The sequence below is a fragment of the Nerophis ophidion genome, linkage group LG18 (genome assembly GCF_033978795.1).
Source record: "Nerophis ophidion isolate RoL-2023_Sa linkage group LG18, RoL_Noph_v1.0, whole genome shotgun sequence".
Classification (NCBI taxonomy): domain Eukaryota; kingdom Metazoa; phylum Chordata; class Actinopteri; order Syngnathiformes; family Syngnathidae; genus Nerophis; species Nerophis ophidion.
The window spans coordinates 22,220,011-22,235,935 of NC_084628.1; the positions used below are offsets into that span (position 1 = coordinate 22,220,011).

The 15,925-nt window shown below is 39.5% G+C and overlaps 1 protein-coding gene across 2 annotated transcripts in view; it reads right to left on the reverse strand.

Annotated features, from left to right (window-relative positions):
- The window catches only part of tyw1 (tRNA-yW synthesizing protein 1 homolog (S. cerevisiae)), a 101,897-nt gene that overhangs the window by 10,330 nt on the left and 75,642 nt on the right, over window positions 1–15,925 (reverse strand). For both annotated transcript variants that reach the window (XM_061877641.1, XM_061877640.1), the window contains exon 15: window positions 37–204. In XM_061877641.1, the coding sequence (XP_061733625.1) occupies window positions 37–204 (168 nt within the window). The remainder of the gene's footprint in view (window positions 1–36; window positions 205–15,925) is intronic.

The following is a 15,925-nucleotide window of genomic DNA, read 5'->3' on the forward strand; positions in this document are numbered from 1 at the left end:
AATTTACTTTTGTTGTGCACAGCGATGGCGTCATACCTTGGTGTGCGCAATGAGCAGGCAGTTGGAGTGCTCGTGTTCGCAGGCAATCTCGTACTGAGGCAGCATGTCGGCCAGCTGCTGGACAAAGGAAACCACTTCCTGGTGCCACGGGACGTTGGCCATGGTCAGGGTGCTGGCCGAGCTCTCGCCGCAGTATGTCACACCCTGCACTCACACACCAAGAACACAACAAGAGATTTTTCGGAGTATTAATAGATGATAAAATGAACTGGAAATCTCATATACAAGACATACAACATAAGGTGGCAAAAAACATTTCAATAATGAATAAAGCAAAATACATCATGGGCCAAAAATCACTTTATATTCTCTACTGCTCGCAAGTGTTACCATATCTGAGTTATTGTGCAGAAATATAGGGAAATAACTACAAATGTGCACTACATTCGTTAACTGTGTTACAAATAAGATGATTTAAAAGCATTTAAAAACTTGCTATGGCACGACGCTGGGAAATAACTACAAATGTGCACTACATTCGTTAACTGTGTTACAAATAAGATAATTTAAAAGCATTTAAAAACTTGCTATGGTACGACGCCGTATTCGACAAGCAAGCACAAAATGTCTGCCAGCAGGACACAAAATGAATTAATAAAGTGTTCGTACACAGACACATGGTTTGTTCACAGAGCAGGGTCAACCTAGTTTGCCAAGATACCTGTGGGCGTGGTTATGGGATGTGGTCAATATGACATCAGATTATTTACTTATACATATATTTTCTTTAAAAAAGGCAAAAAAGAATGTTCATACACATTAAAAACAAATGTTATTTACTATAATTTGGTATTAAGATATATTTTTTCTTACATAATATCTTTTGTTGTATTTTTTTAATTGTTTTTGCATCTTTTACCGTGTACTTTGTTGAGAATTTTTTTTTTAGATTTCTCCAATCCTTTTAGTTATACTTTCTTTATTGAAAATTACTAGCAACAAATTATATGCCCCAATTCATGACTGCGACAAAAAGCGAGCTACCGTTTTGAAGATCAATATCTCGGATAATTTATTGTATGTCCACATCGCGGACATGCTGCCACTGCTCCGGACAACTCTGTGCGTGTAGCTTACGCCATCACAACATTCGGTTTCGGCAGCGCTGTTCGATTGATCAAAGTATGTCTTTCTTTGGTGGCCAAATTTCTGGTGCATCACTACAGAATAAAATAATCCACACAAAAATATACATACATACCTACATACATACAAAATGTAACTGTTAATGTGTATGTTAGTGTGTTATGATGTTCAGTTTTCCCATGGTCTGTGACACATCGTGTCAGCGGAGAATGAGGAAGTGTTGCTGTGTGTCGAGGAGTCAAGCAGAGAGGTAAACGTGTGTGCACGGAGGTAATACTAGTTGGAATTTGCAAAAAAGGATAAAAAGAGCGTCAAAAGGTGTGTGTCTTCTTCAGACACAACAATACATTATATTACTTTATTTAGTTTTTCATGTAAAAAACTCTTATTTTTAAAGGTCTGGCAGCTAATACAGTGGGGCAAAAAAGTATTTAGTCAGCCACCGAATGTGCAAGTTCTCCCACTTAACATGATGACAGAAGTCTTTAATTTTCATCATTGGTACACTTAATCTGTGTGAACAAAAAATCCAGGAATTCACATTGTAGGAATTTTAAAGAATTTATTTGTAAATTATGGTGGAAAATAAGTATTTGGTCAACCATTCAAAGCTCTCACAGATGGAAGGAGGTTTTGGCTCAAAATCTCACGATACATGGCCCCATTCACTCTTTCCTTAACACGGATCAGTCGTCCTGTCGCCTTAGCAGAAAAACAGCCCCAAAGCATGATGTTTCCACCCACATGCTTCACAGTAGGTGTGGTGTTCTTGAGATGCAACTCAGTATTCTTTGTCCTCCAAACACGACAAGTTGAGTTTATACCAAAAAGTTATATTTTGGTTGCATCTGACCACAAGACATTCTCCCAATCCTCTGCTGTATCATCTATGTATCCATTTTGGTATAAACTCAACTCGTCGTGTTTGGAGGAAGAAGAATACTGAGTTGCATCCCAAGAACACCATACCTATTGTGAAGCATTGGGTTGGAAACATCATGCTTTGGGGCGGTTTTTCTGCTAAGGGGACAGGACGATTGATCCGTGTTAAGGAAAGAATGAATGGGGGCATGTATCGTGAGATTTTGGGCCAAAACCTCCTTCCATCAGCGAGAGCTTTGAATGGTTGACCAAATACTTATTTTCCACCATAATTTACAAATAAATTCTTTAAAATTCCTACAATGTGAATTCCTGGATTTTTTTTCACAGTCTGTCTCTCACAGTCAAATTGTACCTATGATGAAAATTACAGACCTCTGTCATCATTTTAAGTGGGAGAACTTGCACAATCGGTGGCTGACTAAATACTTTTTTGCCCCACTGTATATTGCTGTGGCGCGACGCCACAATTAATTCAATAAGAGAAAACACTGCAGAAGCACATTTAGCACGATCTAAACGTTCATAAACCGAAAAAGGTTGCAAATAGAGGGGTTTGTAAATCAAGGTTACACTGCAGTTTGTTAGTTGTTTGGTGTCAGATTCTCACCAACAGGAAGTCACACACAAAACAGAAGCTACTTGGTGGAGGTAATAATTGGCAAAAATGTTCTGGGAGGAGAGAGCGTGGATGAAACCAAGAACATTTCTTTTTAGAACTGACATTTCTTCCGGCTGGTGGTCAGCGTGTCTTCCCTGCACACGGCGTGCGTCTTAAAGATTGTTTGTGCATTCGGGCCCACGCCGTGCGGACGGAGCACCATGCCTGACACAATTGATGATGGCAGCCGCACCTTGAGGCTTGCTGAATAACAGCCCACCAGCCGGGACTCAGAATAAATCACAGGTCGGGGCCAGACAACGGGTGGCGGCTGTTCTAGCGGTTGAACTGATATCACCCGTGATGAATGAGGGGGCAAGAAAAGCTCTGTCTTCGAGGAACTTCACAAGCTTACATGAGTTTTTTTGCCCGGTAACCTAGGCCAAATTACGCTCAGTGGACAACAAGCAGCTGTTTAGGCTTTGAATGCATTACTGCATGCCGACCAGAGGTGCTTAGGAGGCATTGATGCCTCACTGAGATGATAAATCAGAGCATGAACAAGCATTGGACAGGGGGAGGTGCGTTTGGACAGGAGGGGAGGGCGAGTGATTACTGTGAATAAAAACACCTTCATCTCACAGAGGAAGAAATGTGTCACTGAATTCAATTATTGCAATTTCCTGATTTTCGACCCTAAAGCGCCAAGATTCTACAGAAGGACAAACACTCACTGGCTCCTTCATTAGGTACACCAGTCATGCAATGCAACACAAAAGTCCTGCAACCGATTCATGCATTTGAAAAGCTCTGCATTTTTGTATCCTTAAATTTAACTTTACGTCACTTTTTCCACAAAGATCGTGGCATCACACTTAAAGAGTAGTGATGTGTGGCTCAATACTAAAATATTGGTACTGCTAATACCAGATCCTCCATCCATCCATCCATTTTCTACCGATTTTCCCGTCTTTATGCTCTAATATCAATACTTTGGATACTTTAGTTCAGGGGGGTCCAAACTTTTTCTACCGAGGCCCCCAAAATGAAAAGTCAATGTTTGCAGGGGCCATATTGATATTTTCCTATTTTAAAAAAAATGCTAAAAACATAGATTGTGTCAACTTTGTATGTTATGTGTCCAAGCAAATTGTTATTATTAGTTGGAACATCTCAGTTTTTTTTTTATTATTACATACCGACGATATGCTCTTTTTTCATAAATTTTTCCCGTTGTTTTTTCCCTTGTAAAAATATAGTTTTTAAAAAATCATATGATTGTGTAACTGCATAAACTAGTGTGTCAAAAATTCTGCCTGTACATAAATATTATTGTTCAGTTACATATTTAAGAGTTTATTATGGTTGATAATCAATCAATCAATCAATGTTTACTTATATAGCCCTAAATCACTAGTGTCTCAAAGGGCATATGTTGATTTTAAATGTTTTTATTACATAAGTTAGTATTTATTTGCATAGACCCTGTTTCCATTTGATTTGGGAAATAAGTGTTACGTAGATGTAAATATAAACGGAATACAATGACTTGCAAATCATTTTCAACCCATATTCAGTTGAATATGCTACAAAGACAACATATTTGATGTTCAAACTGATAAATATTTTTTTTTTCAAATAATCATTAACTTTAGAATTTGATGCCAGCAACACAGGACAATAGAAGTTGGGAAAGGTGGCAATAAATACTGATAAAGTTGAGGAATGCTCATCAAACACTTATATGGAACATCCCACAGGTGTGCAGGCTAATTGGGAACAGTTGGGTGCCATGATTGGGTATAAAAGCAGCTTCCATGAAATGCTAAGTAATTCACAAACAAGGATGGGGTGAGGGTCACCACTTTGTAAGCAAATTGTCAAACAATTTTAGAACAACATTTCTCAACGAGCTATTGCAAGGAATTTAGGGATTTTACCATCTACAGTCCGTAAAATCATCAAAAAGTTCAGAAAATCTGGAGATATCACTGCACGTAAGCGATGATATTACGGACTTTTGATCCCTCAGGCGGTACTGCATCAAAAACCGACATCAGTGTGTAAAGGATATCACCACATGGGGTCAGGAACACTTCATAAAACCACTGTCAGTAACTACAGTTGGTCGCTACATCTGTAAGTGCAAGTTAAAACTCTACTGTGCAAAGCCAAACCCATTTATCAACAACACCAAGGAACGCCGCTGGCTTCGCTAGGCCCAAGGCTCACCTAAGATGGACTGATGCAAAGTGGAAAGGTGTTCTGTGGTCTGACGAGTCCACATTTCAAATTATATTTGGAAACATAGGATGTGGTGTCCTTCAGAACAAAGAGGAAAATAACCATTCAGATTGTTATAGGCGCAATGTTCAAAAGCCAGCATCTGTGATGGTATGGGGGTGTATAAGTGCCCAAGGCATGGGTAACTTACACATCTGTAAAGGAACCATTAATGCTGAAAGGTCCATACAGGTTTTGGAGCAACATATGTTGTCATCCAGGCAACGTTATCATGGACGCCCCTGCTTATTTCAGCAAGACAATGCTAAGCCACATTCAGCACATGTTACAACAGCGTGGCTTCATAAAAAAACAGTGCGGGTACTTTCCTGGCCCGTCTGCAGTCCAGACCTGTCTCACATCGAAAATGCGTGGTGCATTATGAAGCGTAAAATACGACAGTGGAGACCCCGGACTGTTGAACGACTAAAGCTCTACATAAAACAAGAATGGGAAAGAATTCCACTTTCAAAGCTTCAACAATTAGTTTCCTCAGTTCTCAAACGTTTATGGAATGTTGTTAAAAGAAAAGGTGATGTAACACAGTGGTGAACATGCCCTTTCCCAACTACTTTAGCACGTGTTTCAGCATGAAATTCTAAGTTATTATTATTTGCAAAAAAAAAAAAAAAAAGTTTATGAGTTTGAAATCAAATATCTTGTCTTTGTAGTGCATTCAATTGAATATGGGTTGAAAGGGATTTGCAAATCAATGTATTCCGTTTATATTTACATCTAACACAATTTCCCAACTCATATGGAAACGGGGTTTGTAATAGTAGCTCTTATTGCTATCTCAATATACTTAGTTTAGAATGAATAAATAACTGTTGTATTGTATTCTTGTGTATTGTGTTTTAAATACGCCCTTTTTTTTAATTTTAGCAGACACATTAGGTATTTTTTCACAAAGCATCAGATCGGTATCGCCAGTAACAGCCTGAATTTTACTTTAGGGAAAAAAAATCAGTGGTATCGCACATCACTAGATTGCTGGCAAAGGTGCATCAACAAAGTGTCAGGTAAAAACTGTACATTCCAATGTACATGTGATTAAATAGTCTTTTTTAATACATGTGAATTAAAAAAAAAGATGTTCATGTTGTCATTACAGGCTGTTGTGTGTAGAATTCGGAGGCAAAAAAAATGAATCTGTGATGGGATTAGGGGCGCACGAGAAATATTGGACAGATATTTACCAGGCAGATTTGAGGAGTTACGACATCATACAGATAAATCCAAGAACGTAAAAAATAACTCCGATGAATAAAAAAATAAAATACGCCGATGTATTGTAGGTGGGTCAGGTTGAGCAAATCAAGTGTTCCTTTTCCCCTCTGTGCTGTAAACTTCCCCCAAGCTTAATGTAAACAAACATGGCGTCGATAATGTAAGACTTTTGCGTGCAATTTGCCCTAATTTTTCTACAAACATTCCGCAAGGAGGGGAAAAAACATTGCGCTTTAACACATCAAACCTTATCAGCCACCCGAAATGCCAACATCACCACAATGGCGTTTCGAAAGCCTTCGAGTACACCTGCTGCTAAGGCAAATACAGGTGTACACAAACTACAGTTACATTTCAAAATAAGATATAAAAAAAAGGTTATCTGTGTTAAGAATCAGGAGTTTATTTGTATTAGAATCGTCTTGAAAATCAGCTTGTATCCCTAAATCCACCTACGCGTTCTCCACTATGGACTTTAAGCGTCTGAGCCGCAATTCTTTTGCGTTGTAAGAAATATTATAAATCTAAACTTCTCCTTCAAAGATATCCTCCTGGAGTCTAACACACTTTTCCAGCCTTCTTTGCCAAGGCGTCTGCACTCCAACAACATTTTCCAATTATTCTCTACCCCTCTGTCGTCACGGCCATCTTGTCGCCCACATGTTCAAAATGCATCCTTTTGATGACCCCCTTGAGCTTGGGAAAGGGGAATACAAAATCACAGAGCCAGGTAGGGTGAGTAGGGAGGTTGTTACAGTTCTTCTCGGCAAGGAACTGTCGGACTCTCAGGGCATTGTGAGCAGCTGCCAGTTGTTCTGCCACAACTCTCGCCTCTTCTTGCGCACTGAATGCAGCTAACGCAGCAAAGTTGTTTTGTAGATATGCTGGTTGTCGAGCCTCATAGCGAAGAATTCCATAAACATAACCCTGATTGTTACCTGAGTAGGGATGGGAATTGATTCGATTTTTCCGGAGCCAATACTTCTTTCAATTCTGCCTTACGATTCAGTTCTTTATTGGTCCTTACTGTTATTTGGTAAAAAAAGAGAACAAAAAAGTGGATTAACATAATTTGTCTTTAGTTTAGAGGTAACATGACCTTACAAAGCCAACAGTGAGGTCTTAAAGGGGATGTGTATTTTTCCTGGAATTTTGCCTTTCGTTGACAATCATTACATAAAACAAGAAGACGGATGTATATTTTTTTAATGCATTCTAAATATGAAATAAATGTGATCAAAAGTCCGCTTACAATGGAGCCTATAAGAGTCGTTTTAGTCTGCCTATAAAAGCCCTCAAACAAACATCCAAACACCTCTACAAAGGTTGTATTTACATGATGTAAGTATATATGTAATGCAGTATCAGATACATTTATACTAACATTTAATATCTATGTATTTTTTATAATTTTAAGCCTGTGCGGCGCATTAATTTCAAAAATGCATTACACGGTTCGTTTTTTTTTAAAACTACATCCCTGATTACTACTTACTGCAGACTTCTTGAGAGCCAAAAAACATAATGGAACATCACTTACTGTACAATGTCTGCTGTCATTAGGATCCCAGCTGCTAGAAGGTTCATATACTCACCTTAAGATTGAAGAAATGACTCACAATCCTCAAAGAAACGAGGAGTTGAACCAAGCGTTTTTTTCGTGTTGTTCTCGCCATGTTGGGGGTATAAATTGACTGTCAAAGTGTCCCAACTTGTCGGAATACGTCCTCATCATTCTACTATCCAGGTGAGAGGCATAATTTATGATTTAAAATAAAGTTTGACGAGCAAGGAAACAAGGAAGCAGCTCACCAGTTGATCAAGTCAACATTGGTGCACAAGCTCATGATCACGGCCCCACTATAGTTTGTCTGCGTTAGCGCTTATAACAACAATATCACCAATACTTGGTAAATATTCAAGCCACAACATGTAAATGGAGTATTCTTGGCGCTTTTTGGATTGTTTTTTTATTGGCTTTTATGGGCGGAATAAAGGACCTCAAACTGGTTCCACTGTAAGCAAACTTTTATTTACGAGAGTTATAATGCATCTTTTTTTAAATACATCCGTCGTCATGTCTTTCATTAAGATTGAGAACGACAGTTCCCCTTTATGGGGCATGTCATAGAAAAAATAATAACTTTGAAAAATAAATATGAAAAATCAATAGTCTTCTATATAATTTAACAAAATAAAACGTATGTGCAAATTACGCAAGAATGTAATATTTAAAAACCTTTAAGAATATTTTCTCATCTCTCTACAAAATATACTGGTGAAACTCAGTAAAATAGAATGGTTTGTTTGAACTATCATATACAGTATATGCAACGGAATATAATTCAAGCCTTCTTTTGATATAATTTAAAGTCTCAGAAAATGTGGGGTTTTAAAAAACTGTAAACTATGATCATCACACTTACAATAAATAAAGGCTTGACATATCTCTATTTGCATGTTATGAGTCACATATTATTGTATATTGCTGACATGAATGGATTTTTACACCACATTATAATTGTATGAGTTTCACCTGTATATTGGAAAGGACTGAGTGAAAACAAGGTTGCAGGGAAACATGCAACTATTCTACGACTACAATTGAACTTTCACCTTATGAAAATCAGGAGCATTGTGGCAAACAGGTTCAAGCTTTTGACCACGATCTTCGTCACTACTTGATGACATTTGTCGTTCCTGGGCAGAGTTATTTCACTATTTTCACTCCTGTGGTAAAATCAGCAGCTAGTGCCACGCGGCAGAAATTAACTGAAGCGAGTACTTACCGTACAACCAGAGCTTTGATTTTTAGTTATTGCATGCTGTATGTTCAAATGTTTTAGCATATTGCTTGTACGTCAAACTCTTGATGAAATAGCAATCTTGCAAATATTACAGGTAGTGCTGTTGCAATCTTTTCTTGTAAAATGTAGCCAAAATATGGAGCGCTTGTTCCGCCCGGGCGTCGCCATTTCGCTGTCTGACTTCACTGTGCACGTTGCGTATTAATGCCATTCCCAAACATGGCAATCTAGAAAAGGAATTGTTTGAAAATGAATACACTGGGAACCGACTCTGATCTGAATCTAACGGTTCCTGGACGAGAAGAACGTTTCAATGCATGAGCAACCTCTCTACCTACTCGACGTAGCTCCGTGTGATTTTTTTTCCCCTCTTTCCAAATCTCAAGTGGGTCATCAAGAGGACCTATTTTGAAAACATGGAAGACATTAAGGAGAATCCCGGGAGAATCCTTTATAGGACTGCATAAAGGCGCAGTACAAAAGGCTGGCAAAGTCTGTTGGAATCCAGAGGGATTACTTAGAAGATGAAAACGTCTACGGGTAGTTCAAATAATAATATGAATAATATTAATAATATATGAATATTATTAATTAATAATAATAATAATAATTAATAATCATATATGAAAACAATTTTAATTCATGCGACTGGGATGAAAATCAGCACCTCCAAGTACGAGTCCATGATTCTAGCCCGGAAAAGGGTGGAGTGCCATCTCCGGGTTGGGGAGGAGACCCTGCCCCAAGTGGAGGAGTTCCAGTACCTAGGAGTCTTGTTCACGAGAGAGGGAAGAGTGAATCGTGAGATCAACAGGCAGATCGGTGCGGCGTCTTCAGTAATGCGGACGCTGTATCGATCTGTTGTGGTGAAGAAGGAGCTGAGCCGGAAGGCAAATCTCTGAATTTACCGATCGATCTACATTCCCATCCTCACTTATGGTCATCAGCTTTGGGTTATGACCGAAAGGACAAGATCACGGGTACAAGCGGCCGAAATGAGTTTTCTTCGCCGGGTGGCGAGGCTCTCCCTTAGAGTTAAGGGGAGAAACTCTGTCATCTGGGAGGAGCTGAAAGTAAAGACGCCACTCCTCCACATCGAGAGGAGCCAGATGAGGTGGTTCGGGCATCTGGTCAGGATGCCACCCGAAGGCCTCCCTAGGGAAGTGTTTAGGGCCCGTCCAACCGGAAGGAGGCCACGGGGAAGACCCAGGATACGTTGGGAAGACTATGTCTCCTGGCTGGCCTGGGAAAGCCTCGGGATCTCCCAAAAAAGCTGGACAAAGTGGCTGGGGAGTGGAAAGTCTGGGCTTCCCTGCTCAGGCTGCTGCCCCCGCGACCCGACCTCGGATAATCGGAAGAAGATGGATGGAATTGTTTTAGTAGTATTGTAAAACCCCCAAACATTATTTGGAGTGATGAATGAACAATCCATAAAAGTAAAATCGCTATGGACGGCTAGAAACAGAACAGCACTTGTACTTCCGGTTGAAAGCTAAATCTAAACAGAAGCAGCACTGCAGCACCAGCAGTGAGCGAACTAGTCCAGAAGATGGCGTCATAGCACAATCAATAACACACCTTTTGAGTGTCTTTTCTTGGTTTATTTTAAAACTATTTGCAATATCGCCATAAATAGGCTGCACCGTTTAATAAGCCGCAGGGTTGAAAGCATAAGAATAAAGTAGCGGCTTTTAGTCAGGAATTTAAGGTACCTTTTCAGACACACCTCGAGGTATATAGGCGCTCCTTCTGATCCATGTAGCCCTCAGTGGTATATCATCATCCACTCATGTAAAATGGCCACAGATCAATGAGCGTGTCATGTACTTATATATCCATTCTTCAATGCCTGTTGACACCTAAGAAATGAGAAGGTCCCAATCATTTGAGTCTGTCAATAAAAGGCATTTCACAGGGAATCTGCCTGAAGAGTGATGCTCTCTCCAGGAAACGCAGGGCAGCGATGTAAGCACACAGTGTGTGAATCAATAACTTAAAACCAAGATATAACAGGAGGTTTATAAACCCCAAAGATCTATCGGCTGACTCATTGATCACAAAGTATTCCGAGTGCTACAAGTCGCGAGTAGAATTTTAAGTCGGGAATCCAAAGCCGTGGCACTGCCTTGATGAGACTTACAGTACTGTGCACAAGTCTCAGCCCAGCAGTACACTGTTTCTGAACACACGTTAAATCCTTTTGCATAACCTCCATTATGTATTAAATATTAAGATGGTCATCATGCACTGCTATCACTATTAAACGCCTGCCGCAGGGCCTCGATCGGTCAGCGCTGACAACTAGTGGGAGCCGGCGACGCAAGTGGGGCCGCTCGTTCTGTCATCCTGCCAGTGAGTCGACGCGGGGCAGTCTAATTACTGAACTCGTGATGCCGCAGTCGATAGTTCGCCGCGAGCTCAGAGGCCGCGGGTCTGATCAGTCCAGTAATGGACATGCGGCTCAGAGAGAGGCCGAGGAGACACAGACGATGGAGATGATATTTAAGAGGCAGCGAGGTGATGGTGCAGTAAGGTGATGATGACCCTGTGATACGGCTTCAATAATTGATTATGTCAATGCCATCTGCACTGTGCTGAAGGTGAGGCGAGGCCAAAGCTTTATTACTTCATATTTTATTTGCCACTCGCTTGTACACACACTAGGACTAGCCTGCCTTCTTTGTCACGTGCCATGCAAAATAGCGGAGTCTTTAAAATGACTGCGATCGCTCCCTGCAGTTTATTAATTATAACTGACAAAATTTAATGATCGAGATAGCATACAGAGACACAAAATGATGCAAAAGTAAAACCCCCAACTACACACGTGTGCAATAAAGTCGCGCCACGTATTTATACGATTGCTCCTACAGTAATTAATGACATCTTGAGCAACATATATCATCAGTATGACCCCATGTAAGGCTGGAAATAATTCACAAAATCTGCGAAATTGCAGTACTATTATTAATGTCATGCACAAGTAAGTATTTAACAAACGAAAATAATGATTCCATTATAAATTCAAAGTATCAAAAAACCCTGATTGAAAACTGTACTTGGATAAACTCAGACTGTCTGGGGACAACGCGATAGCTTAAGCGCTCCCATAAAAAACTATGGAAAGTATCGTCTTTCCCCATTAAAGGCCTACTGAAACCTACTACTACCGACCACGCAGTCTGATAGTTTATATATCAATGATGAAATATTAACATTGCAACAAATACCAATACGGCCGGTTTAGTTTACTAAATTGCAATTTTAAATTTACCACGGAGTTTCTTGTGGAAAACGTCGCGGAATGATGACGTTTCTAGTCCTTCGCTATCAATATCATTATCCACGAATCTTTCATCCTCGCTCAAATTAATGGGGAAATTGTTGTTTTCTCGGTCCGAATAGCTCTTGCTGCTGGAGGCTCCCATCATAAACAATGTGAGGACGTGAAGAGCCCTCACCCTTGTGACGTCATCGTCTGCGACTTCCGGTAAAGGCAAGGCTTTTTTATCAGCACCAAAAGTTGCAAAATTTAACGTCGATGTTCTCTACTAAATCCTTTCAGCAAAAATATGGCAATATCGCGAAATGATCAAGTATGACACATAGAATGGACCCGCTATCCCCGTTTAAATAAGAAAATCTCATTTCAGTAGGCCTGTAAGGAACGACATACCACAATCTAAACTCTCTGACCACAGAGTGATCGTTCTATACTTGAGATGTGACATTTGCAAACGATTCGAATCTATTGAGCTGCTCCTTTAAATTAACGAGTAGTGATTTGCAGTTTTGACCGTTCGTTTGGGAGCTATTTTTATGCACATGCAGATAAAGTGTCGGCAATTGCCAAACCGGCAGGCGACTTGACTAGAAAATAAGTTAAAAAAAAAAAACTGCAGCATTTTGATTTTTGTTTTGTTTTTACGGAAAAAAAAATAAATAAAAATAAATATATATACATGTATTTTTATTATTTGTTTATTAATTTTTATATTTATTCTGGTGAATTTTTCTAATATGTAAAGTATAACTGTGCATTCACATTTTTTATGTCCTAATTTGTATTCTACTTGTATTTTATACTTTTTATATCAGAAATACATTTTCTTATTTATAAATTGTGTATTTTTTTCTATTGTTAAAATGAGCTTGTGCTACAATATTTTTTGGATTAGGAAAAATATAAACAGTGATGTCACTGTCACAGCTTGGGGATATGGCACCACCTTATGGAATGTTTACAATAAAAACAACAAAAAATGTACAGCTAATATTTTAGAATAAAGTAATTCCCACCAATAGTGTAATACTTCTGTAAAATGAAATCATTATGATTCACATATTATCTTATAACTGTCACCTCCAAAAACATGCACCTGGGGATAGGTTGATTGGCAACACTAAATTGGCCCTAGTGTGTGAATGTTGTCTATCTGTGTTGGCCCTGCAATGTGGGGGGGACTTGTCCAGGGTGTATGCCGCCTTCCGCCCAAATGCAACTGAGATAGGCTCCAGCACCCCCCGCGACTCCAAAAGGGAAAGAAGCGTTAGAAAATGGATGGATGGTTGGATGGATGCTACCATTGACTGTTTCCTTTACTACAATATAACGCCTCTTTCAAAAGGACCGGCTCCTCAAGATCCGGCTCCCTTTTAGGAACCATAAACCCCATCTTTAATCTACAGTAAATGAGACACAGGTGATTTTACGGTGCATTCAAGGATCGCTGAACAGAGTTGGACCATATGGCGCCTGCCAAAAATAATAAATTATAATTACAGATTTTATTTGCTTTGCACTTTTTATTTAAATGTATCTTGAAGTGATAAGGAAAAAAAACAAAAAACAATAAAAGCTAAGCCATTAAATCAGATAAATACAAAGACTACAACAGCATCCGCAAAGGATAAGAAACACAAAACATGAAAAATAGGTTTTCTAAAAGTGTGTCAATTTACAGTGATTCCGAAAAACATTCAATGCGCTTCACTTTTTCCACATTTGTTATGGAAAATGGAATAAATTCATGTAATTCCTTAAAATTTAACACTAAATACCCTACAATGACAATGTAAAAAACAATTTTTTTGTGAAATGTTTGCAAATGTTCTAAAAAGTAAAAAGCTAAGAAATCACATGTTCATATAAGTATTCACAGCCTTTGCCATGAAGCTCCGTAAATATCCTTGAGTCGCCCAGCTAGAGCCCAGACTTAAATCCAACTGAACATTTCTGGAGGGATCTGAAAATGGCTGCACACCTGATGGCGCTTGAGAGGTGCTGCAAAGGGAAATGTAACGTTTCAGGGGAGAAGAAGACGGCACTTAGGCAGGAATGCTGTCTAGCCGTTGGCGTATTTATTCTTGAAATAGTGATGGAGCGTGTAATTAAATAACAAGTTGGGTGCAAGACCTATGTGAGGCGTTTACAATGAGAATGTTACCAGCAGGTGTTGAGTGTATGTTGAGAAGCGTGAAAGTCCAAAGTGGGCAAGGCTGGCTCGGTAGTCCAAGAGCAGGCAACATGAGAGGCGCCCGAGTCCGTAAGTAGGCGAGGGCTCGAGATCCAAGAAGGGAGTAAGAAATCCAGAGGAGGTCCGGGGAGACAAGACACACAGCTTGTGACGAATATGTGCAATACAGATGGCTACGTTACGGCGCTGAGATGCAAGGCGTGCTGGCTCATGAAGCGTGGAGTCTCATCAATGTCCGGTGTGTTCATTTCTGAATGTGCGCAGCTGTGCAGAGGCGTGGCCCCGGCTAGAGAGGCCCGTGCATGGACGCGCCCAGAGACACACCCAGCGGACTGCGCAGCGGCACGTACTCGAGCCGTGACAGGAAACTGCCCAAAGATAGGCGTGCCAAGTTTGTGGCATCATATTCATAAAGACTTGAGGCTTTAATTGCTGCCAAAGGTGTGTCAACAAAATATTGAGCAAGTGCTGTTAATACTTATGCACATGTGATTTCTTTTTTAAATTTTTAACACATTCGCAAAAAATGTTAAAAAAAAAACTATTTGGCATAGTCATTATGGGGTATTGTGTGTAGAATTTTGAGGACAAAAATGAGTTTATTCCATTTCGGAAAAAAGCTGTAACATAACAAAATGTTGAAAAAGTGAAGCGCTGTGAATAATTTCCGGATGCACTGTATTTTAGTTACTTAAAAAGTCAACTGACTTTGTGAAATGATTTCATTGTGTGTACTTTTTGAGCACATTCAACAATATCGCGATATCAATGATAGACGTGATATGAAGTGCTCACGTTGTTACATCCCCACACAGAACACATCCTATTTAGGATGATTTGGCTTCGTTGGAGGTGTGTGTACTCTATGGCTACCGTTTGTGTTTTGTAAAGGCTGAATCTAAATTAAACATTGAGAGTTCACTCCTATTTAGTTCATGTGTAGAAGTAGAAGATTTTGGGGTAACAACTCTGTTCCAAGCCACACAAGTGACTGTCCTCATCTGCCCGCGGGAACCAAAGAAGCGCCGGGACATTCATGAGACGTGATAAAGTTCATCTAGAGGACGAGCATATGGAGGAAGCCTCATGCGTTAACGCTAGTTGTCCATTAAAGAGACATTGAACCATTAAAGTTAAAACATATGGCCCCATTATTTGGTACACATGCTAATGAGATCTAATACAAACACTGTTATGATGACTTCTGATTGACAATAGCTATATGTTTATAATTGCACTGTACTGTATGCTCTGATATTGATTTAATCATCATTGTCACCCAGGGCTTTCCACCACGTGTAGTAGTTAGCGCTATGTATCTTTGGGCACCACCCCATTCGATTAGATTCTTGGGGGTAACAATTTGATTCAGAATCGATTTTAGATTATAGATCAAACCTTTATTAATAACATTGGGTGACTGTTCTATGATTAACTACATTCCTCCATAAAATAGACAAATGGATCTGATAAATGTCTCTACAACTTCAAAGAAAACT